General features: G+C 44.2%; 1 protein-coding gene across 2 annotated transcripts in view; it reads left to right on the top strand.

Annotated features, from left to right (window-relative positions):
• The window catches only part of EGFLAM (EGF like, fibronectin type III and laminin G domains), a 182,196-nt gene continuing 156,370 nt past the window's right edge, over positions 1–25,826 (top strand). Inside the window, exon 1 of one of the 2 annotated variants that reach the window (XM_049109317.1) lies at positions 1–632. In XM_049109317.1, the coding sequence (XP_048965274.1) occupies positions 536–632 (97 nt within the window). In that variant the 5' untranslated portion in view covers positions 1–535. The remainder of the gene's footprint in view (positions 633–25,826) is intronic. The other variant, XM_025436293.3, reaches the window with a different exon arrangement.

Raw genomic sequence — 25,826 nt, 5'->3', positions numbered from 1 at the left:
TTCCAGGCTCTGGACCACCGCAGAGGGTCCTGGACTGTAGTCCCCTAACTCCCGCCCTGCGCCTCTAAGTGGTTGGGGTCGGGCCCCTCCTAGCGTCCCTATCTAGGTCACCAGCGGGGAAGGGCTGAGCCGGGGGTGGCTGGAGGGCGACGAGCGGGCCGGCCGCCCCAGAGGTGGGCGAAGAGTCCGCGGTGGCCGGGCCTGCCCCCCTCACTCCCACTCGATGGTAATTCCATCCCGGGCGGGTCAAGCCTCTCTCCCTCCCACGGCCAGCCGGTCCCTCCCCGTCGGCTTCCTTCGCCGCCCCCGCCTCCCCCCACCTCCGAAGACGCCGCGGCTCCAGGAGGACTTCACTCCCGGCAGCTGCCCTGCCTCGGCGCACTCCCCGGGGGGTCCTGGGCCAGCGCCCTCAGCCCTGCACCTCCGCACCCTGCTCGCGGGGACCCGCGGGGCCGCCCCCCCCCACCTCCCCCGGGAGACGCCCTTTCCCCGCGCGCCCGGGACTTGGTGAAACTTTGCGGGCGCCCGCGGTGCAATGGATTTGATCCGAGGCGTCCTGCTCCGGCTCTTGCTCCTGGCTTCCAGCCTCGGACCCCGCGCAGTGTCGCTCCGAGCAGCTCTCCGAAGGCCAGGTAAGGCGCCGGGCGCGCGGGGGGACCCCAGGCCCCACCGGGGCGCCCAGCGGGCGGCGCACCGCCCCTCTCCCGCCGCACCCGCCGCAGCCTAACTGGGTTCCTCTGCCCGAGCGGAGAGGAGACGCGAACCTCGCCCTGCCCCCAGCTCAGGCGGCTCCAGGGATGTTTGTTTGTTAGAAAGAATAATCTCTTTTCCAGACACAGTAGAGGTGGAGGCTGCGTGTTTGGCCGCAGAGCTGAGAGTAGGGACCGCGGTCATGCTGTCTCAATTACAGAGGATTGCAACTGTGCGAAAGAACTCAAACAGCTCCTCCTGCGTCTCTAAACATCTTTATTGAATTCATATTGTCCAGAGCCCAGCCATTTCCTGCTAAGTGAAGATTTGCCTGGAGGTCCCCGTGCCCATCTCTGGTCCTGCCTCGGCGGCTGTAGGGATGTGGCTCCAGCTCTTCAGGGTGGATGCTCTCCACGCTGGGGCCATTTTCTCCGACCGGGGTGCCCTGGAGGTTAATTTCACTCGTGTCTTTCTTTGCTGGGCCATTTAAACAAAGATGTGCCGTGTAGGCTATTACAAAGAATTGGGGAGCCCTGGAAACACAGTCCGTTGCATTTCCTCTAGGTACACAAGTAAAAGTTGTTGATGTATTTTTGTCTACTTTGATTTGGTCTGGGCTGTGATATTATTCAAAGTATAGCGTTCTAAACAATAAAGTTCTAAACGTCGTTGCCCCAGTAATGCTTTTTATCCTACGTTGCTGAGACTGGTATTTTGAATTCTGAAAAATCTGTGTTCTTCTGTTTTCTGGTTTTGTTTTTTAGTTTACTTTGTAAGCGAGGTTGTCTTATGGGATTAATTACGTCTTAGGAACAATGGAAAACAATACAACTTTATTTGAATGCAGTCTGCAAAACTCTGCAGAAAGTACAGTTTATCTTCACAAATAACGATTCCAAAAGAAAGAGACGAACCAGGGGAAATTTATCAGAGGGTGAAGAAAATAATCTTGGCAGGTTCCCATATGGATGCTTAAATATTTTCACTGCTCAAGGATACCTTCATTTGGAAATATGACTTGTTGCTTTTCAGCTCTGGGGGACACACTCACTCTTCAAGCTGTATCTGTTGCTACCTGACTCGAAATTTAGTCATTATCATAATCTGCAACACACTTAAATTATGAGCTGTTCTATAGCCACTGTTCAGTTCATTTTGGAGATGATAGCAGCACTCCAAGGAAATATTCTATTAAATTGTTTCTCTTACATGCATGCATAGACACATCTTCAAGGATTTCAGTGAAGGGCTTCTTTCTAACTTTTCCTCCGTAAGAGAAGCACATCATGATCAATTGTATTTTGTGGGTTTATTCACATAAAATCATTTAGTCACAATTTTTGAATGATGCCTGGTTGTATCTACAGTTCCTAAGCTTAAGCAGTGTATGTAATATTCTTTTAAGGATAGATTTCAATCCATTTAAGCAGATTTTTTAAAAAAGCATTTCACAAAAGCCTACTGTATAAAACTGCTCATATGGTTCACCATATTTCCTTTTTTATTTTTTGTAGCTTCTCTCCTAAAAATATTTTCGACCTGGTTCATCCAGGGTCTCATTCTGATACTCATGCCATGAATATGCCATCTTGGCCTCTTTGGTTTTATTTGAAGCATGGATAGGGTTTTGATAGTGGAAACTCTACCTTTTAAATATTTTGGCATATTAAGTACATCAAATTTGAGGTGGAAGGGGTGTTTGGACTAGGTTCAGTCTAGAAGAGCTTTTCATTACTTTATAATTTTATCCAGACACTGGTTTTTAGGTTGGAAAGCTGCTCAGATTAAAATGACAGCTACTTCATAAACTTCAGGGGAAAATTTCCTCCTGCGCTCATTTACATCCTTTGGAAAGACTAGTTTTTGATCCGGAAAATTGGTCCAGATTAAAAACTGAATGTGCCCTGCTTGGCTCTGATGTGAATGGCAACCAGCTAATTTATAATCTTCCCTAGACACCAGCAAATCCTGCTAGGATCCATATAGGAGTTTCTTTGTACCTCGTTTTCTCTAGAAATTGGTTTGTGAACAATATTTGAAGGTAGTTTGGTCACCATGTAGGCGTACTGGAACAGTCCTGTTTTCTTTGGATGATCCTATGTGTCTCCTAACACTCCTAAAAGATGGAGGAGTCTTGGATTCAAAATCAGCCTGAAAATTCCCCATCCCCACCTAGCTCTGGTGGGAAAAAAAAAAACAGCAGCTTCAATGATGAGTTTAATTTGGGTCCGAAATAGGCAACCTTTCCCTCCACCCCAAGACAGTTCATCTTCTGCCATTGAGCATTAATAAAGAATCCTCTGCATTCGCTGAGACTAACAAGAAATGACAGCTCTTAAGTCAAATTAAATAATAATAACGAACTCTAATTAAGTACTTGCTACACTGCCCTAAAAACTTGGCACATACTGATATTTAATCAACCCAGCAGCTCTTTGAGATGGGTACTATTATTACCCCTGTTTAACTGAAGATGAAATTGTGACTCTGAGAGATTAAATATCTCCTCCAAGGTCACATAACTAGTAAGTGGTGGAATGGGATTTGGTCCATGATATTCAGGACCAGGAAGGGAGTCCTTAATGGTCCTATTAGCAGAGGTCAGCAGACCTGTCCTGGAGGGCATCTCCCTCCTGGCTGAGCAGGGGAGCTCCCGTGGAAAAGCCAGGTGGAGGGCATTATCCCTGCTGCTGTGTGTGCAGAGCCTGTTCCATGCCGTTAAATGCTGGTACAGGAGATCGTGCCCAGGTCTTCAAAGAGTGTGAATGATACTGAGATGGAGTTCTGGAAGCCATTGTCTACTGACCTCATCTATAAGAATTAGGGGGTGTAACCTTATAGGTTGATGAACCGCTTCCTTTCTCTTGTTGAACTCCTGGGTGCTAAGTCTTGTGAAGGCCAGAGGATCCATCCAAGTACCTGAAGGTAGAAAAAGGGGCTTCTGAAAATAGGTAAGGTAGAGGACACCATCATCACCCGGGGTCTTCATGGCATGGAAACATCACATATCCTTCGTTCCTTTTCAGATTACAAATTAGAATCAGAGACCTGAAAGGAAGTGAAAAGGCCTCATCTGACAACGGAGCTGAGGGCGATTAAGAGACTTGTCCAACTTAATATCAGAGCTAGTACCCAGGCCCTCCTGAGTGGTTACTTCTCCCTTATTCAGATCTCCCCAGGAAGCAGGGGAAAGACTGCCATGTGTCTGATGAAGCAGGAAACTGGAAGCAGGAATCCAGACACACGTGCTGGAACCAGCACACTTCCAGCCACACACACGCTCCCCAGGCAGATTGGTAACTTCGTGGTGTTCCTTCACTCTCTGGCACAGAGAGAGGGGCTGGAGGACAGCATGAGGGCCCTGCCTTCCCTCCTGTCTTTCCAGTTTGCCTGGGGGCTGTGAGACCAGGCCAGGTCAGGGTTGGGAACTGTAGGTCTTCCCTAGAAGAGCTGGGATTCCACAACCATCTTTAGGGAGAAGTAAGTCTCTAATCTTTTCCTTTCCACTCCCTCAGCATTTCCTTACCCATAAAACTGGACTAGGAGGAAGATCCAGAGAAACCCAGATAGAAAAAACAGAAGTCTGGAAGAGCAGAGTTAGCTGGCGGGCAGTGTATCTTGCTCGTTGATGGTGGTGAATCCATGAGCCTCTAGGTGGCCTCTGCTGTTGCTATAGTAAGGCTCATTGGCCCTCCTGTTCTGCCTCCTATGTGGCAACCTGAACAACGTGCTGGTCACAAGGGCCTTGGTTATGTCCTGACAGCTCTCATGCACATCCTCTTCCCAAAGCATGTATTTTGGGGGGCTCATCTCTTTTGTATGTGCCTCCTTCTCCCTTTCCAACCCGAAGTACTACAACACGATCCAGATTGTCTTGCTTCTTGGGGAACACTAGAGCTCATAAAGGCTCTACATATATCCCTCCATGAGGGCCATATATATATATATATCCCCAGCACCTAACTACTGGTGTCCATGCAGTCCAAACAAGATAGCAGAAATATTTTCTCTGCTCCATTTCATCAGCTCTCCTACCTTCCTGTTTGTTTCTACAGCGTATCTAATCCCTAAAAGAAGCCTCCCTCCCCCCCCCACCCCCGTCTCCTTGGATTCTCTGTGAGGTAGAAGGACAGAGAGGTCATGGTCGGGGTTAAATGTTGTATAACATGAGGCAGTACTTGTTTCTCAGAATTCTTTCTCATGGAAGAGTGACTTGGCCAGCAAGGAACTGAGTGGTGGTTTTTTTAGTTTTTTTGGTTTTGTTTTTTTTTTTTTTTGCTTTGTGTTTCTTACCCTGAGCCCAAGGACTTTAATAACCTTAGAATTCTTTTGGGAGTAGTTGTCCATCTGTCTAGCTCAAAGTGACCCAGGGCTGCAGAGCTAGATTTCTGGAAGACAGAGACTCTGGTGTCTGAGAGACTACAGTGGGACCTCAACTTTCACAGGGTGGTCCTGTGGATATCCTGCATCTTCCCACCTCACCCACTCAGCCAGCAAGTTGGGTTTCTCCCAATCGATTCAATGAGTGATGTGATGTTATGGTTGCAGCAGAAAAGCTCTGGAGCTGGTCAGGACTCTTGCCACTTATTTTGGTCACAGCATGCCAAACTGCAGATATTGGAAGTGTTCCTGCTATTTTCAGGGATAGAAAAGAGGAAAAGATACTAGAGAGCCTAGATGGCCATTTGTAGCTGAAACCCCCAAGCCCAGCTTTGATTCCACTCCCCTTTTGAAGAAAGACCCGAGTCTGGCTTCAGCCTCCTGAAATGAACTGAAATATGTTTGCCTCTTAGACACCCCCCCCCCGCCCACCAATCTCACATGGTTGGGGGTGGGGATGGGGATGGGGGAACTGGGGACACAGGTGAAAGTCAAGTAAAATAGCTTCCAGCAGAGGACACACTTTTCAGAGCTGGTTCAGAGCATATCTGACTACAGGGGATCTCAGGCCTCTGACCCAGGCAAGTAATTCCTGAACTTTCAAGGAATGAAAGTTCTTGGAATATGTCATAGGCGTACCTGACTTTTTAATAAGAACTCAGGGACTTGAGGTGATTTGCAGTCTACACTTTGACCAAAGAGAGTTTAGGCTCCTGTCAGCCTCCCTCTCCTCCCGACCTTCTCAGATACTCTGTGGGACACCCACAGTCTTCCCTTGCTTCCTTCGTCCACACCACGTGGGGTGGGCAACAGCAACTCATAGCTCTGGAACTGTATTGTAATGTTAGGCTCCTCAGGTCTTCCAAAGGTTGGATTTGGGACCTGTGTGATCTTCTGAAGGTGGCTGAATGACACCTCTTCTGGGCAAGCCCTCCTCCTCCTCCACTCCCCCCCCACCTCCCGCCACCACCCCGCCCAACCTGTTCATTGAGAGATGGCCGCACAAAGGAGGGAAAGCCTGCAGCAGCACTAACAGGCAGCCTCGTGGAACTGTGTAAAACCAATCCTCCGCCCTCATTTCCCTCAGACCCACTCTACCCTCCCACCCCCCATCTGTTCATTCAGCCTCCAAGTCTGGTTTCTTCTTGGGTGAGAGCACAGACTTTAATATTTGACAGATTTGGGTTCAAGTTCTGACACTGTTTTTATTTAGTGCCTTGATGATGTAAGGCAAGTTATGTTAGCTCTGTGGTCTCCACATCCTCATCTGTAAAAATGGGATGAGGAAAGAACCTGCCATGTAAGGTTGCCACAGAATTAAGTGGGGCAAGACATGTGCCAAAGCATTTATTTATTTATTTAGTTAGTTTTGTTTTTTAAAAAATATTTATTTATTTGAAGAGCGAGAACAAGTGGGGAGGGGTTAGAGGGAGAGAGAAGCAGACTCCCTACTGAGCAGGGAGCCCAATATGGGGCTCAATCACAGGACACAGGAATCATGATCTGAGCCAAAGGCAGACACTAACCTGACCGAGCCACCCAGGCACCCCTGACATGTACCAAAGCCATTTCAAAGGCACAGAAGCCTGAGGCTGGAAAGCAATGTTTATGGAACTGGGATTGTTTAATCTAGACAGAAGAAAATAACAGTGAATATGCGTGACTGAAAGGATATGTTCCAGACATGACAAAAAACACAGACACTTAGGATTTTGTGTTCCTTTTCCGTACATATTAATGTATAATTAATAACGTGATTTAATTTGTACTGAGTCATAAAAATTTTCAGGTAAATTAATTGGCAAGTCAGAAGGACACTCTGGTTGACCACATGCCTTGATTTTTGGTTTGAAAAATGTGGCTTCCACGTTTATGATCTTGCTGGAATGGATTCCCTGGGGAAAGAGTACCCCCAAAGGTGGTGGACAATTTTTGCCTGGTAATTGTCTTGGGGAGGTTTTGCAGGGTGTGGTGGTGGAAGGGGAGCAGCTGTTCATGAAAGCGAATTACCCAGACTGATGCATGACTGGGAGTTGGTGGAAATCTCCGTGAAGCTTGAGAGCTAAGAAATGATTCCGGTTTGATTGATCAGTATATTGGAGTAATTGATGAGCCACTACCAGTGACGTGGAATGTTAGAGGCCATTGGCTCTTCTTTCCTTAAGGATTCTTGCATTTCCTCAGCTGTGAAACCCCCCACTTGTCCCAGATAACCCCACCAGCTTATTTTAAGAATCAAAGGAAATAAAACAGGCTAGTGCTTGAAAGAGCTGAAGCACTACACAAAGATAGGATATTATCATTCAACAGTAATCATGGTGACTACTATTACCATAACCAACCAGACCAACCAAGAATATGCCTCCTGAAGCTTTCATCTCATTCCCAGTCCCTTCCTCCTCACTCCCCTAAAGACACTTGAAGATTCTTTCTTCGTCTGACTCTGCAAATCCTGAGCAATTTAAATCTTAACACTTGTGTTTGCTGACAGGGCACCCAAGATCCCGAATCAGATTTAATGCAATGTTAATGCTATTTATTTTTCTTGGTGCAATAAGTTTATATTAGCCAGTTAATGGTTTACATTGTGCAAAAGGAGTTGTATCAGCAGGCACTTTTCTGTAACATCTGGGCAATTGGAAACATAATACTTAAATACAACCTGAGTTTAGAGCCTTCCTTGGACAGATGGCTAATTTTATCGATCTAATTTTACACTTAGGAATAGGTCCCATGATCCTTTGCTCGTAATTCTTAGAGTGAGCAGAGAAATAAATAAAATGGATGATGGCTGTGAATTAGATGCCTGTTATATTGCTTGTAGTTTATTTTTAAAATACTTCAGTATAAATAGTCATTGTGTAAATTACTTTACTCTCTACCCTAAGGGTACTCAATTAACACTCGAAGTAATCCAGCATAGAAGGTACCATTCCTGTGTACGAGTTTACATCCATTTTAATCTCTCAGTAACTGTGCCATACCAGTGGTCAAATATTATGAGCTTTATCTCTGTGCTAGCCAGAAATCCACATTCCAGAGCTAGTTAGCTACCCGTTGAATGTACATTGTAAAGTCCACTCTGAGAGGTGGCTTGGAAAATAAATGAAAATAAATGTTAGCATACATCCAGGCTAGATGGTTTGTTAATTAGCAGAAGCGCTGTTAGAAATAAAGTTTTCATTGGTGAGATATGTGAGTAATATCCCTCTATTTTGGTGTAGACAAAGGATAAGAACCAGTGAATCCAACAGTCAAGCTGCTTTGGAGTTAGGCTAAAGCTCCATTCACTTCTGCATTTTGCTCAATAGTGGACTCATTTGCCTGTTCCCTCTAACTGATTTGCTGTCTCTGCCATTAGAATATTGATGTATCGGCCTCAGCAAGGTCTGGCTGCTATAACAAACAACTCCAAATCTAAGGGGCTTGACATGAAATTTATTTTTCATTGATTCTAAGTCAGAGTGAATATTCCTTGTTGGGCAGCTCTCTTAGACTGCTCTCCTTCAGATGATGACTTGAAAGCTTGAGTCATTCTTTGCAACCTCTATCTTGTAATACCATCCTCTTTAAAATGGGCTTCCAAGATGTCATGGAAGATAAAGAGAAAGAAAGCTAGCATGAGAGATTTTTCTTTGCTGGGCCAGAACATGGTCACATGGGCCCAACCTAATGGTAAGGAGGCCAGGAAACGTAGTTTGCTTATGTACACAGGAAGAAAGTGACCAGATGTGGTGGGTAGTTTCTGATGGAGTGCTTTGGAATTCCTAAATCCGCAGACAAGGGATGTTAAAAGAGTAAGTTTATGAGAATTTTTGTGACCTTTTGCCAATGAATATTTGTGTGAGTGCAGAATTTGGTCTAGAATTTGCATTCATTATAGTGTACAACCTGGTTGAAAAGCAGATAGTTGCCACCTCTTCATGTGTTGGAAACAATCATAATTTAACAAAAGATCCTGAAAACTGAGCAGTCAAATTCACTTAGATTAGTTTGCAGCAGGATGCAAAAATATGTATATGATTATGTGAATACATGCTATCTGTTGCTACTTATTTGCTCCATTTAACAAAAAGGTAAAATTAATCCCTTTTAAAAAGTAAAATAACTATCCAGTTGGTTAGATAGAGTGAATTCCTAAGGCGCATCAGCTAGAACTCCAGTTATTTTCCCTATAGTTTTCTGGAAGCTCCTTCTATTTGTGTCCCATAACAAAAAGGACTATTCATGGTAGGATAATATATTCAGTGAGATATGCCTCTTAAAATATAAAAATCAGTTTTTAGACACCACAGCCTGCTTTGATAGGGGCTGAAGATGGTGTGGACTGATCCCAACAAAAGTAAATTGATACGTTGGGTTAAACCACTGTATATCTCAAAACACCTTCATAGAAATTATCTCATTTGATCTTGTAACCCTCACCCTACTGGGAAGTCAGGAGCAGATGACTTAGCAAAGAGGAAGTAGGCAGAGCCAGGACATGAACCTAAGTTGTCCAATCCCTAGCCCTTGTTGTTTCCCATCAATCCAGAGGTGTTCCTGTGGCTAATGGCTAAGATCATGATCACTGCAACATACCTGAGTCTAGCATTGTGGGCGGGAGGAAACTTACCAACAAGATTTGCCACTCTTTACTTAGGGAGGCTCCATGCCTGTCGTAGGACACTACGTAGAATGAACTGGTACTGCTTTCATTCATACACATGGCTGGTTAGTGTGCATTTTGCAAAGTACATGTCAACTGAGGGGCTGTTTGCAATTGAGAAGCAGCTGTAGTTGCTGGAGGACAGCTCCAGAATCCCCTTAGATGTCTCCTATAGAAAGAAGACCCTTTTGGAGTCCCAGGGACCACCCAGAGGACTCATCAGGGCCTTGAAACTTTCCATTCCTCTACTATTTAGCCATCTTCTTTAGTGGCAAATGAGGTTTGCTAGACCTTCAGTTTGGCAAATTTAAGGTTTATCATTCAAGTCTCAAGGCTTTCTGTTGGTTTCCTAAACATCTCTTTGATATTCTAGGAGTTCCTAATTAGTACAGTTAAACAAATACATCATTAATTTGAAAAAAAGAAGCATTCTGCTGATAGCTACTTTAAAGTAATTGATGGGCTCTGGTCACAACCTACACACATAACACACATCTCTTTAACTTGGAGAAATTGTAGCAAGAATCCAATAAACAGAACTGGGTTTGAATCTTAGTTTGAAAATTTATGGCTGTCTGACCCCAGATAGAGTACTTAATCTCTTTATGCCTTAGATTTCCCTCTGAAAGTTAAGGCTTGTAATACTTATCACATAGATTTTGTGTGATAAATAAATGAGATAATATGATTTCCAGAAATGCACCTAGGAAAGCACTTAAACATTTGGTAATAATTGTACTCCAAAGTTAGTCTATATTAATTAGATTCATTATGGTTTATAGAGTTTATATAGTGGTAGAGATGGTAGCTTTTTCATACTTGAAATAGTCTCAAATATAGACAACATTGACACAAATGTATAATTGAGTTTAGGTTCCCATGAAAACGGAATTGAAAATAATTTCATTTCCTTAATTTTATATTATAGATTTTTGGAGTTTATATTGTTAGATGGTAACTTTTGGTATCTAGATTGGCCATAAAGTTCATGTTATTGATGGAAGATCTGGAATCAGCCTTAGAGTTTAATAAAAATAGCCAACATTCATTTGTGTAAAACTAAGAAGAAAGAATCAAGATCATATATCAAGATTATATATAGCCACTGTAGTAGTAACAGATTTTCCTGTATCAGCTGTATGGTTCCTTACCCAAAAGGAGGTTATTTGCAGTCAGAATATAAAGAAATTTCCTTAGCTCCCTTCTTTACTGTGGTATTAAGAGCATAAATATAAAAGGTGCTATTTCTATGATGTGTATTCTCTCCCCATTTTGAGTCAACCATACTCTCTGTTGGAATAATCTTCCTAAAATGCAGTTCTAATCCTGTCGCTCTTGTGTTTAATATTCTTTTATGGCTCCTGCTGCCTTCCCAGCTCTAAAGCTGAGCTTCCCAGGTCTGTCACAATATGGCTCCAACTTACTTTTCCTGTCTTCTCACTGAATACACAACCTGTATTCCAACCAAACTAGATTATTTGGTATTCCGTAGACTGCCTCTTCACTTTCCCAATATGAGTCTGTGGGCATGTTGACCTGCCCCCTTGGAATATCCTTCCCTCATCTCTGCCCAGGGAAATGCAATGACCCTTCAAAGCATGGCTCAATTGCCCCCTATTCTGTGAAGTCTTCATGTGCCCTCCCGGCCAGGAGCCCCATTTGTGATTTCTCCCATTCTCCCTTGTATTGTGTTATTGGTTTGCCTGACTCATGCCTTCGATTAGATTTGTAGCTTTGTCAAGGAAAGCACTATGACGTCTTCACCTGTGGGTCCCCTCCATTGCCTGGTGGAGTGGTTTGCATGCAGCTGGCCTTCCCTAGGCAGCTATGGAATGGAAAGTGATGGCCTTGTTGTGGGCAAATATGTGTTAAGATCATATGATTAATTTGATTCTGCTCCCAGCTCCCGAATTCATTTCCTCCCTCCAGCACAATACAGGAAAGGTGTTGCTTCGATGTGCCAATACTTTTGCTCCACCTGAGCAGACATTTGAAAATCCACACTGCGGTGTGATTTAGAGAAGGAAATCTCTCAGGACTCAGTCTGCAGCAGTATTGTAATTTACATCCTACATACGTGCTACCAAAGGCTGTTGGAATTGTAGGTTTATAAGGAGCGTCCGATCGAGTCCATACTGTGAAATGTGTCATTTTCAATATGTGAAGAACACATAGGGTTTGAAGTAACATGCAGGGTTGCCTCAGATCTGTGTTTTATCATGCCTTGGGAGGTTATGAAGCAAAGGCAGTAATACCCTTTACTTGTACATCAAAAGATAGTGGGGGAGGAGTTAACAGTCTAATGTTCAATTCCCCTCCTTCCCCCATCTGTCTTTAAAACCAAAGGAAAATGAGGCTGTGTGGGAAATGGCACTGGCCATATGATTGAAAAGGTCAGGTTGCAGAAGAAGGGATGAAGCCAGTCCCTCTCTCGTAATGAGATCTGACTGTGAGGTCGGGAGGAAAACAGTACTCAAGTTCTCCGACATTCCTCCTCAGTTTTATTGCGCTGACCCCTGGCTTGCTTACAAAGATCAATTCTGTAATCCCTGGAAGGTAAAGCAACCACAAGCTGGAGTGTTTGCAAAGGTTTCTCCAGTCTTTGTTTTGTATGGACTGGCATTCTTGATGAAATGAATGTCCTGGGCAACCCAACTGAAAGCAACCAGTTGACTGATTCACTCACCGATTGACTGTATATATTACATGTATAATATGTATCTGTTTATATAGAGAGAAGAGCTGAAAATAAGCTGCATTATAATAGCAATTAAAATTGAACTCAGTAAATGATTTGCTGCTGAAATATTTAGGGACAAGTGTCCTGATGTCTGAAAGTTACTTTGAAATACATAAAAAATAGATTTCCTGATGGATGGGACAGGGCTAGGTACATATACAACACATGATAAAGCAAGTAGTAAAATGCCAGTGATTTCTATCACTGTGTCCCATGTGGAGAGTAGATGCGTGTTCACTCTAAAACCCTTTTACTTTTTGTATGTTTGAATATTTTCATAATAAAGGGATGGAAATGGTGAACTGAGTATTAAGGAAGCACATGAAATGACTGCAAAGTTTTACCTGTGAAGGCCGAGATTCCAACATCTTCAGCTCTGTACCACCTGCCCATAGGATTTTTTTACCTTTGCCCTGCACCTCACCCCACACTTACTCCCTCTCTTCTCTGCCCTGCACCTTGCCTCCTTGGCCGCCTTGCAGGATCACTCAGATTGCTGTGCTGCCCTTGGCTTCTTGTGGGTTCAGCCAATGGGAGACTGGAAGGTCAAAGGGAGCAGAGGAGAGAAGCTGGTGTATTCCTTCCCTGATTCCTCCTGCTTTACTACTGTCTTTCTCTATGATCTCTGCTCCTGCCCTTCCAAGGCTTCCAACTCAGGCCTACTCCAGTAACATAATCTGGTTTTCTCCACTCGCTCTTTCTGCCCTGGGGATAGTGGCAACATTTTACCAGTGCTGATCTCTGGATTGCCTTCAATATCCCTCACTGTCCCTTAAAGCAGCTCATAACCTCTGTAAGAAGTCTTTTATTTATTTATTTTTTAAATTTTTTTATTTATTTATGATAGTAACAGAGAGAGAGAGAGAGGCAGAGACACAGGCCGAGGGAGAAGCAGGCTCCATGCACCGGGAGCCCGATATGGGATTCGATCCCGGGTCTCCAGGATCCCGCCCTGGGCCAAAGGCAGGCGCCAAACCGCTGCGCCACCCAGGGATCCCTAAAACCTTTTTTAATTAAGTAAATTCTTCTTCCTGCTGGGACCTTGATTGATACCTTTGGTGCTACTACTTTGTAATACATGGCCTATTTCTACAACTTTCCTCCTTCGGCATAGCTATAAAGTTTTGATTTATGTTTACCTTGCGTTCAGGACTCTCTGAGGATCAGGTCTGATATAGCTTAAGGATGCCGGTTGTAAATTTATGACAAGAACAACAGGAACCTTGGGCTTTTGACGATGAGCTTGTTCCCTGGGCCCAGATCAGCTGGCCGCTTAGGATAAGAGCACATTGAGACCAACCTATCCACCGCTGTGTAGAGTTGAGAAATGATCTCAGTGATATCCAGGACTCCTAATAGAAGTCCTGGAAACTCAGAACTTTCTAGAACACATATCAAATGAAGGGAAGATAGTTCTTCATTTCTTGAGAAAGTCACCGTGAACCAAAACTAAGCCCTTGTAACTCCATGAATTTGACCTCAAGGGAAGAGGCCATGGGAAGCTTGGACTTTCTCCCACTTCAGTTAGGTTTGTTGCTGTTTTTTTAGGCTTTTGATATTTTTTTAGACTCCATTCTGATTCCTTGGCTATGAATATCTTAGAGATGAACTCTTAGATTAGAGTTGAAAATTCTTATTATTCAAATTTAAAGGACTTAATTAGGTTACATCCATTGTCTTGGTTTGGATTCCCCAGTAACAGACTAAAACAAATTTGAATAAAAAATAGTTTATTTGAGAGATAAACTGAACAAAACATAAACAGAAAATGGGAGCTTAGGGGAGTGAGACAGGGAGTTCACTGAGAAGGCAGGCAGTGCCTGAAGGTTTTCTTGTCGAGTGGGTTACACACTGTGGATGATAGAGCTTAATCTCAGGAGAAACCCAAGGCAATGTTACAGAACACGTGGTCCAGAGCTGTCCTCCCTGAGGGAGGTGAAGGAGTGGGGATGTTCACACCAATTTTACAGTCACTGGGGAAGGGCAGCTGCCAGGAGGGTGCTCATTCCCCCAACACTTGCAGCCTGCCAGGCTGGTGGGCAGAGCAGATTTCTGTGTCTTCTGAGAAACTCTCTGGCAAAAAGTTGCAGAGATTGGGAGCTGGACGTAGGCTGGCCAGCTCTGATGTGGTGAGGCTGGAGAAATTATGGTGGATACTAACAATTCTTCTACACCCATAACTGATGAATTTTATTTGGAAACTTATGACTGACACCCCCTACCCTGCCCCCCACAAGAGGTTCATATACATTATGAGAAAGCAGGAGATGTTTAAAAACTCAAAATCTTAGCCCTAATCTGTACTATGATTTTTGGGAGGCAGGGAGGGGGCATCTCTACACTGCTATATAAAATATAGGCTTATGATTCAATCAGTTCTTTAGTTGGAAGTATTCAGGAAGGGTGACTGCACTTCGTTTTTAGATCAGAGAACACCCCCCCCCCCAATAACCACCAATAAAAACAAAAACAAGAAAAACCCAAAAAAACAAAACAAAACCTGTGCTAATTGAGAAGGCAAAAGGAGTTAGAGTCTTCATTGCTTCTGGGTGTGCTCTGTTGTTTAGAATTTGCTTCTAGGTTGTTGATTGTTACAATGGGGATAAATCCTCTTTTACCTTCAAAGGCATGCATTGTGCCTTCACAAAACGTAGCAATTGCTAACATTTATATAGTGCTTGCTAGATACCAAGCACTGACTGGCATCATAGAAACCCTGACTTTTAGCACAAGAAGGGACCGACGTCTAACCCTGTCTAGTGAAGATAAGTCACTTGCATAGGGTCATGCATCTCGTTAGTGGCAGAATGAGCACTAGGACCCAAATCTTTTGACCTGTGGCACAAGGCTTTGTCTGCTAGACCCACCGCCTCCATGACCACAGGGGTAGGCAGAGACTCATGTGCAACTTCTGTTTTCATTGACTATCTCTTACTTCCCTTCAAAAGTGGTTTTGCTTGTATGTTTAGAGGTAATGAGCCCTCAAGTCATGCTTGTTAAGACAGTGCCATATCCAGAGAAACAAATGACCTGTAAAAGGTTTGCTCCTGCTTGTCAAGTCATGGCCCAAGCTGCCTTCTTGGCTCCTCCTGGTTAGCTCCAAACTATAGTATCTGTGAAAGGCACCCTTTTCTAAGTCACTGGGACCCACAGGGAGGTAGATAGGGGTATCAACGCAGAGAAAAGAGTAACTTTGTACGGGATCAGAATGTCCATCTGGAATTGTCTTCGTAGCATGCTCTTGAGAGAATCCTTCCAGGAGGCACCCTGAAGGGGAAATTGAGGAGAAATTTGTGTCCTGAAACAGTGTCAGTGGCTTAATCACTTGGCTTGTCTCTTATTATTGGGGATAACCTTGAGGAATTAATCCATGATGGCAAAGTTCCAGAACATCTTTAGAAAACACAGTTACTGTCATACCTTGTAGAGCACTGCCTAGTCAAGAATTGATCCTTAAGAACCAGATTAGAAAACTTTTTCTGTAAAGGATTAAATAGTAAATATTTACGGTTGTTGTTGTTGTTGGGTCTATATTGCAACTACCCAGCCTGGTATTATAAAGCAAATATAGCCATAGGCAATATATAGAGAAATGTATGTGACTGTGTTTTAACAAAGCTTTATTTATAAAACAAGCTGAGGGCCATATCATGCTGGAATTCTGGTCAGCTCTAAGCCTTCAGGTACTATAGGTCAGCAGCCCTGCTGCTGTCTTTTGTATACTCCCTCTATGGTGTCTTTATTCATTAACATTGTCTTTTGTTGCTGAAAGTGTATTGTTTTCTGGCAGATAACTTGATTCAATCCCAAACACCAACAAAGATGGGGCTATTATAGTGCTTAAAATATATGCTGGCTGTTAGAGCAAGCTGGGGGCAGTTAGCCTCAGATGGGTGTGGGGGTCTTACTCTGATTGTAAGTAATCCTGAGACAATTGAGTTATCAACCAATAGATTCTCTGTTTGATGTAGATAACAGGCAATAAATGACTATGTCTAAAACACACATACGTAGAAAACATTATAGACCCGAGCCATATCCTAGAAGCCTCATTCTGCTCATTTTTTAAAGTAATGACAATAACTTTGTTTTAAAGAAACAATAAAACTCAGTTGTTATCAGGAATAACTATTTTCATATAATTACAGTAGAAACTCTCCTATCCAGTCCAATTTGCCTTGGTTAGTTAATTGAAAGAATCAGTTAAGGGGACAATTTAAATATAGATACATTTTATTTTCACTTAAAAGATAGCTATGGAAGATTGATTTGACAATGATGGGAAGCAGGGGGAAAGCTATTTATTTATTTATTTATTTATTTATTTATTTATTTATTTATAGCATGGGCACACTGGAGTTTTTGGTCATCCTGCAAGCATAAACTGCAACAATTGGGTGTTATATGAGTGCAGAATCCTTCTAGATTTTCCAGTCTTTTAGAGTTGCAGCAATGTTGCTTAGAATCACCTTTATTGAGTTAGCCCAAAGCAGTCAATCTAGCTTTTACAAAAACAACTTTTTCTTGTACTTATTTTTTTTTTTTTTAAGATTTATTTATTTATTTGTTCATGATAGACATAGAGAGAGAGAGAGAGGCAGAGACACAGGCAGAGGGAGCCGTGCCGGGAGCCTGACACGGGACTCAATCCTGGGACTCCAGGATCACGCCCTGGGCCAAAGGCAGGGGCTAAACCGCTGAGCCACCCAAGGATCCCCTTTCTTGTACTTATATTTCATCCATTGACAAAAGGAAAGATCATGTGATCAAAATAACAACTGGGAACCCTTAAAGCTGAGTGGTAAGCACACCAGTCGGCTGCAGGGGGCAGGGCAGCAAAGGCACAGAGTCTTAGAGAGAGTGGAACCTTTCGGGACCCAAGCCTGTCCAAGGCGCAGGCAGCAGTCAGTAGCAGTATGCTTTGCAGAGGGAATGGACTCCAGAAATAACTTACTAGACTTTCTTTTGCTCACAGTTCTTTAAAAAGTTGTTGGTATTGGTTTGTTAAATCCTGCCCTCTTGTTCACACTTGTATTTTGCACAGGTAATTTCTTCACAGTAGGCTGTACACAAGCTTCTGCCAAACCCTGATGAAATTATCAACTAACTTTGGCTTGGTGGTGTTCAAATCAATGAAATTGTTTTCAGTGAGTAACCTTTCAATTGTTCATAAAACCTGTGTCTTCTGTAATGACAGACAAGCGTAAAAAAAAATATAGTGATTGGTAAACTATTTCATAATTTTAATTTTTAAAAGATTTTTAAATTGTTATTTATTATTATTTTTTAAGATTTTATTTATTCATGAGAGATAGAGAGAGAGAGAGAGGCAGAGACACAGGCAGAGGGAGAAGCAGGCTCCATGCAGGGAGCCCGACGTGGGACTCGATCCTAGGAATCCGGGATCATGCCCTGGGCCAAAGGCAGGCACTCAACTGCTGAGTCACTCAGGCATCCTTAAAATTTATTTATTTGAGAGAGAGAGAGAGAGAGCATGAGCAGGGGGGAGGGTCAGAGGGAGAGGGAGAACCACTGAGCCAGGAGCCTGATGATGGGCTCAATCCCAGGACCCCCAGGGATCATGATCTGATCCCAAAGTAGATGCTTAATCGACTGAGCCACCCAAGTACCCCTATTTCATGATTTTTAAAAAGCTTTAACATTGATATAGCTTTACTACATGCCAACTATTATTTCAAGTGCTTAGAAATAATTATACTTTTATTCCTTTTAACATCCCTTTGAGGTAGATCTTACTCCATGACCATCTTCCCAACGAGGAGACTAAGGCAAGAGGAAGTAGAGTAGCTGATCTGGAATTTGAACCAAACCAAGGCTGGGCTAGAGCTTTTCTTGCCATTTTCTTCTGTCCCTCCAGGGCAATTTGCAAAACTCTTGTCATATTGTTAGTATTGCTACTGGTGGTAGATTTTGGAGTCAAAGTAATTTTTCAATCCTGCCTCCTACATCTGTGACTTTGGTCAAGTTCCTTAATCTTTGTGAACTGTTTTTTTTTTTTTTCTCCATGTGTAAAATGGGGATAAATCATTTACATTTTGGAGTTTCATGAGTTAAGTTCTAGGATGTGTTCGATGTGCCTAGCACAGAGCCTAATCTGCCATAGGTTTAGTGAAGATTTCCTTTATGCATGTGAACAACCAGATCCTACATTTTCTGACTCAGATTAGCAGTCTTTGCACTTTATCACACGTTGCCATTTAATAACCCACAAGGCAAAGAAGCCACCTAGTCAGAGTGGACGCCCAACCAATCAGAAAGCAATGGATCAGTGCTCTGAGTTGAGACTTGGAAGTCAGTATCTTTCACGCCCTGAATGGGGGCAATGACAAATGAATGCGCTTTTGCTAATCACTTATTTATGATTACATATTCATTTATTCATTCACCAATTGTTTATTTAGCAAGTACCATATGCCAGGTACTGTGCTAACTGCTGGGAATAAAGTGAATAAGAAATATAATAATTTCTCTAAAACTCATTAACGCTTTGCAAAATTCCAAAGATATAATGATTCCTGTTGGAAATAGAAATTACTTAGTTTGTAATTTAACTCTATGAGATTTAAATCATCTGATTACAGATTACAGAACTAATTATAAAGCTGAAAGGTACATTATGAACTGCTTTTTCAGTATAACTTCTTAATATAGAGCTTTATTAATGTGTTTTTACATACATAAATGAAAATTCAGTGCACAGGTCTGCAGTTTAAAAAAAACCTGTTAAAGATAAAAGGGCTTAAATATATGATAAGGCTGTTTTATTGTATTACCCAATTTTCCTGACATCCTCTGGCAATTTCAGTATAATTAGTAAAATAGCTGTAACTATTGTGAAGGAAAGATGGTCATTTTTAAAACTGGAAAATGGAAAAAACGTATTGCTGGGAAAGAAAGGATCTCCAGTTTGATATTATCTATTATGCATATTTTTATTCTCATTTTCCGGTCAAATAGAAAGCTCTTATCTCACAATTGTACTTTAACTAAAAAACCAAAACACAACAACCCCCCAAAAAACCCTAAATAATTTTATAAAGTTTTATAATATCAAAGAATCTTGAGTAGTCTATATTTAAGGTTTGACAGTGGGCTTTTGAGTTCTTGAGACTTTGGTTCATAGATTGAGAAAATACAGGACTTCTATTCATTCTTGGGGAGAAAGTGGTGTTCTCCAGTTACATAGTGAAGCTGAGGACAACTCGAGTGCTAATTTTTGTTGTGGTAAAACGGTCTCCCACTGTAAGAAGGAAAAAGATGACAAATATTTGCTTTATTTTCCTAACGAGTTACATACTTCAGTTGTCTAGACAATATTAAATTAACTTCATTGTTGAGCAACTCCTCATCTGGTTGCGTAGACCAGATGTGTGCCTTTTCTTCAATACTGGGGCAGTTTTGCTCGGTAAGAAGAGCAACGGGTCAGAAGGCAGGGGCCCCAGGTACAAGCTATCCCACTGTTCTGTCCTATGATTGGATCCATGATCACCACGCATTCCATGACTGTAACTCTAGGGAAACCCCATGTGGTCCGCCTCATTATTAACCCCCAATCCCAGGACTCCCCTGTGGGGAGAGGGGATAGGAAGCTATCAGTGATAAGAAGTAGAACCCCTTTAAACTCATGCCTCATCCAAACCACTTTTCTTCTGGATTGCCTTTTTCTTCTATGGCACTATCTTCCTCTCAGTGTTCCAAACTTGTATCTCTGGAGCCATCTTTAATTCTTTTTCTCTCCTCCCTTACTTGCAGATTCTTCTTGCTTGGGAATTACTCTTTCATTTCCCTCCCTCACATTCCAGTTTCTAGGTCTTATTTCCTTTTTTCCTGGACGCCTGCTATAGACTTCAAATTACCTTGCCTCAGTCTCTCTGCCTTCTTCCCAGTTGTATCAGTCAGGGTGACTTAGGTTAGGCTGCCATAACAAATAATCAGAAAATCCCAGGAGCTTAAAATAAAATTCATTTGGCGTTTATGTGACATGGTCATCATAGATTGCAGCGGGGTGGTGGGGGGCTGCTCTCCGCAGCATCTTCACTCTGCGACCCAAGCTCTACTATCTATTTAGAATTCCGTCATTTCTGTTTAAATATTCTGATGCAGCAGGAAGAGGGTCCTGGAGGACCTCATACTGACAACTGTTCAGTGTGCCATACTAACTTTCACTCGCTGTCCCTGGCCACAGGTAGTCACATGGCAGAAATATATATCCCTTTCAAGTGCTTGCAACAAGTGGAGAAATGGATATTGAGGAGCATTAGGGGGCTTCACTATTCTATCCTACAGTGAAGGCCAGAATCCTACACTGAAGGTCAGATCCTCCAATAAAGGCCAGGGACTTGAAGGAAGGCCATGGGTGATCTCTGAAAGCACTTCTTTACTTTATTTTTTAAAAGATTTTATTTATTTATTCATGAGAGACACACAGAGAGAGGCAGACATAGGCAGAGGGAGAAGCAGGCTCCCTGCATGGGGAGCCTGATGCAGGACTTGATCCCAGGACCCCAGGATCATGCCCTGAGCCAAAGGCAATTGCTCAACCACTGAGCCACCCAGGTGCCTTCAAAGCACTCCTTTAAATAAAACCTTTCAGTGGTTCCCACTCCCTGTCTCTAGCAGATGGCCCACAATTCGGGGAGCTCTAACATTTATTGAATAACCAATCTTTATGAAGCTCCTACTAGGCATCATCTTCCCGATATCTCCCCAGCACCTCCAAGGCAGTCATTATTATCCACATTGGACAGATAAGGAAACAGGATGAAAGAATGCCCTACTCTGGATTGCTCCAAATTCAGCCCACGTGGTGGGGCTGTGGGCCCCGGAGAGAGGAGTGTGAGCAGGTGACCCTGGGGCGGGGAGGGCCCTCCACCAGGCGCAGACCCTCCGCGAGACTGGGCTGGTTTCCCAGCGGCTCCCACAGGCCTGTGTTGGGAGCTGCTCTGGAGATGGGGCCCCCCGCGCTCGGCCGCGTGTCCTGGAGCCAGCACAGGCTCTCGGCCCTCTGCAGAGCCGAGCGAGCGGCCGCCTTGCTAGAGCCGCGCTGACGACCCAGGGGCCGCAGGCACTGGCAGCCTCTGCCCGGAGCCGGGAAGCCACTTGCCCAAGGGATGCGGCGGGTAGCACTGAAACCCCAGGGCCGTTCCAGAACCGCTGGTGACACTGACCCCTCGCTGCTCCCCGGCGCGGGAGATGGACCCGTGCTTTGGCCACGCGGCCCCTGATCACTCCGCAAACCGTCTCCTGCCTTCTCCTCCCCGGCTCCTGCTCACGCGTCCCTTCCACCCGGAGTCTCTTTGCTCTGCGCCTCCCGGAGACCGTCCGCCTCTGCTCCGCTCCGACGCCGCCTTCTCCCCGAAGCCGCCCCGACCCCGGGAAGCGCTGCCCCCTTGACCCCGCGGCCTTGCTGGCAGGTCGCACGCGCGGGCCTTTCTGCGCGGTGGCCGGGCTGGGCTCCCCGTGCGCCCGGCCGCGCCCATGCCGGGGTCTGGGCGCCCATGCCGGGGTCTGGGCGCGGCGGAGTCCGGTAAACAGGCCGTGCACACGCAGTTTGCTGCGTGCCCGAAAGCCGGGTGTCGGCGCACACACGCACCCAGGTGCACACCCCGTGCTAGTTCACTCCCCGTCGGCTGACCCCGCTGAAGGTCACGGCGAAGCCTGGATGTTGGGAGGTCTCTATGTTTTTTTTTTTAATTTTATTTATTCATTCATGAGACACACACACAGAGGCAGAGACACAGGCAGAGGGAGAAGCAGGCTCCATGCAGGGAGCCCGACGCGGGACTCGATGCCGCGTCTCCAGGGTCACGCCAGGCGCTAAACCGCTGAGCCACCCGGGCTGCCCCGGAGGTCTCTATTTTGAGGCAGGCCGTGTCCTCTTCTCCAGTCCCTGGGCTGCTGGGTTGCCGTGCGGCTGCCACTCGGGAGCCTGTGGCGCGCTGCCCTCCACGCGTGTGCCTGGGACACGCACCTGGCACTGTTCCTGCCAGAAATGGGAGTGGAGCGAGGATGGCCTGCCTCATTCGGGTGACGTGACAGCAGAATGCAGTTCAGCTCAAGGTGACGCCCCAAACCGCACCCTGAGGGTGACAGAGCTGGGGAAGGGGAGAGGAGTCCGGGCGGTTCACCTTGGTGTTTGGAGTTGCCCCTGGACAGGCTGGGGGGGCGGAGGGGGGGGCTGTAGCCTGCAGGACGGAAGTCCACTGGGCTGTCACCTCAGAGACACACTCCCTGTTACTGAACCATGGCTCTCAGACAGCCACCGCCCGCCTCAGTGACAAGGGATCAGCGCAGGGATGGCCCTGACGGCATCTGCGGTGTCCCTTTTCTCGGTTGTGCACCCATGAGGTTTTGGGACATGGCTAATCCCAACCCCTCCTTGTTAATATTGGCACTCAGTTTTGAAAGGCTTAGCCGAAAGAGGAACTGCTGGTCACAGGTGGTGAGATTTAGTCTAACAAAGAGAGATGACCCTTATCCTTCTCCCCCACAAATGCAAAAACAGATTGCAATCTTTGTCACATCCTTAAAAAAAAAAAAGACATTAAAACGGTAGCAAATAATTTGCCTTAACGATTCATGTACAGCAACTTCTTAAACTGATTTATGTAGGGGACGAAAAAAATGCATTTTCTTTTATCCGTTTTAAATAAGTGGCCTTTCGCTTTCATTAACTGCCCCTTTGTTCTTGTGCGGCTGAGTAAGAGTGTTTTAGTAAGAATGGCTTTGTTGTGTTTCATGCGTTTGTCTCAACTGCTTCAATAGGAATCTACAGGGCAGACATTGAAAAAAATAGCAGCAGCTCAGTCATGAGTACTTGCAAACACAAGTCAACTACAAGTTTGCTCCTATATCCCAGATTCTGACATCTGTCCCATTTTTAAATCACTCACGTCTCTCCATTTGCTCTTCTACACTATCCGCAGTCAATGAGTTGATAAGTATCCCTTTATCAAAATCACACAGAGATCCCAGATATACTAAGGGGTCGTGCATGGGTGTACACGTGTAGGCAATTCAAGTACACTTTGCAAAGGTACCTGTTGATATTTTGAGAGTTTTTGGATATACACGTGTTAGCAGGATGGCCAGGGCTGGGAGGATGATCAGTGATTCATCAAGGAGAACTTTCTGGAAGAATCATGTTTTATGCCCATGTTAGAAGGCAAGGACATAATACTCTAGCGAGTCATGTGAGCATTTATAATTATTGTACTTGGTGAGATGGTGGGTATTTCTATGGAGACCATTAAAAATTTGTGAAAAAATATCATTGCCTGCCCTCTGTCTCTTCCTCTCACTATGGAACATAAGACAGAGAGTTGCCCTTGTGAAAAGCAGCTCCACTGGAAATCTTTCCTGTTTTTGTTGTTGTTGTTTTTAGGTTGCAGCTTTTATTTGTCTTTGAGCCTCTGACTCTGTATGTTTTACTCAGAAGAGTGCAAACTGCTATTGACTGAGAACTTTTTGTTCTCAGGCATTTTGTCTTTAACCTTTTAATTTGTCTAGCGTTCCAAACTCAGAAGACCCTTGGCTTTCTACTCTGGGTTGTATCGCAGTTGTCAGCTGTGGTGTGGTGGGACTGCAAGCTCGTTCTGCTTGCCATGTGACAGCCCAGTAAGTCGAGAGGCGAGATGTTGGGGCAAGGAAAGAGACTTTATTTGGAAAGCCAGCAAACTGAGGAGGTGATGGACTATTATCCCAAAGAACCATCTCCCCTAGGATAAAATGTGACTTCTCTTGTATTAGGAAGGGGGAAGAGTGGGAGGGATTGGAGTCAAAAGGTGACCAATGGTCTGTAGACATCTGAGAAAGGCTTTGGCCGGTTGATCTTTGCCTCCAAGAATCTGGTTCTGTTGTTTCTGTAAATCTTAAGCACAGCATAGTCATTTCTGTCCCTACTTCCTTATCTCCTTGAGTGAGGTTGGTGTCAGGTAAAAAAGCAGGTTTTTGGAAGTCTCAGCTATAAGCAAAATTCCTTCTATGATTAACATGCCTACGTGCAGGGTGAAGCAGAAGTTTCTAAGCTATAGGTCACAGCAGCAAAGGAAATAAAAGCAACATGGAGTCAGATGTGCTACGCTTCTCCCTGTTACTGAAAGAACAAGAGATTTGAATCAGAAGAACTGGGCTTGAGTCCGGACCCTTTATCAGTCTCAGTTGTGTCACTTTAGATAAGACCTTCAACCTCTCTGAACTTCCATTTCCTTGATTGTGGGATAAGTTAAATAAGGATGACAGCACTTGTTGCCCACAGAATTACAGTAAGGATTAAGTTTCATCATATGAATTAAATTTTGTCTTTTTTATTTTAATCATCAGTGCTATAATGTACTGGCTCTGTGTGGAGACTTGGCTGCCAAGAATTTCTCCTTTAATGTCTCTTCCATGCCTGAAATACTTTAATTGTAAACAGTTAACCACACAGAAAACATTCTTCCTTAGCAGTTGCCCTCTACCAGTCCTGGAAAGTGTCTCTGTATGTGGTTCTTCAAGATATGAACAATGGAGCGGACATTCTCTGGGGCTACTTCCTGTAAGGTCAGTGCCTGATGTCAAAATTGCACCAGGAGTCAACATTATTTGAGTCTTTATTATTATTATTCATTAAGTACAGTGAATACGCTTTGATGTCTACACATGTGACTCTCATTTAGGGAGCTGCTTGTAGGAAAAGTATTTCTCTTTAAACTGAAATCACACTCTGTGGGTTTGATACTCACACTGGGAGATGCATGTGGAAATTGAGAAGTATTAAGGACAAATAGATCCAAGACTCTCATCTCACACTCGCTCCAGGTGAGCACTCGACGAGCGCCCTTTATATTGATGTTTCTTTTTCTTCTTTTTTCTCTATTACCCTGCCAGCTATTACTGGGTAGCAAACCACTCCAAAACTCAATGACTTCTAAGAGCCATCATTTATTCTCATGCGTGTCTCTGCAGGTTGGCTGGGGACAGACTGATCTCGGCTGGACTCGGCCGGGCAGTGCTGTTTCAAGGTACAGGTTTCTCTGGGCTTGATTCCTTGTAACAAGTTAGGCTCAGGTCTGCTCCATATATGTCTGTTCCAAGCTGCGGGAGCTGTCATAGCAATGACAGAGGCACAAGCGGCAAACCCAAGTGCACAAAAACACTTCAGGCCTCTCACTGCTTCATGTCTGTTAACATCTCATTGGTCAAAGCAAACAATACAACTAGGCTTAAAGACAAGGAATGGATAAGGATATATGCCTTACATACCATGAAGCCAAAGTGGGTCATATAGCCAAGCCCAGTGTCAAAGGGGGCTGGGAAGCACAGTCTGTGTTGGACTAAGGAGGTTACATATTTTTGGTCAATAATCTA

This window comes from Canis lupus, chromosome 4 (assembly GCF_003254725.2).
Source record: "Canis lupus dingo isolate Sandy chromosome 4, ASM325472v2, whole genome shotgun sequence".
Lineage (NCBI taxonomy): Eukaryota > Metazoa > Chordata > Mammalia > Carnivora > Canidae > Canis > Canis lupus.
The sequence above is the reverse complement of the archived record's forward strand: the minus strand, read 5'-3'. Positions and strand labels throughout refer to the sequence as shown.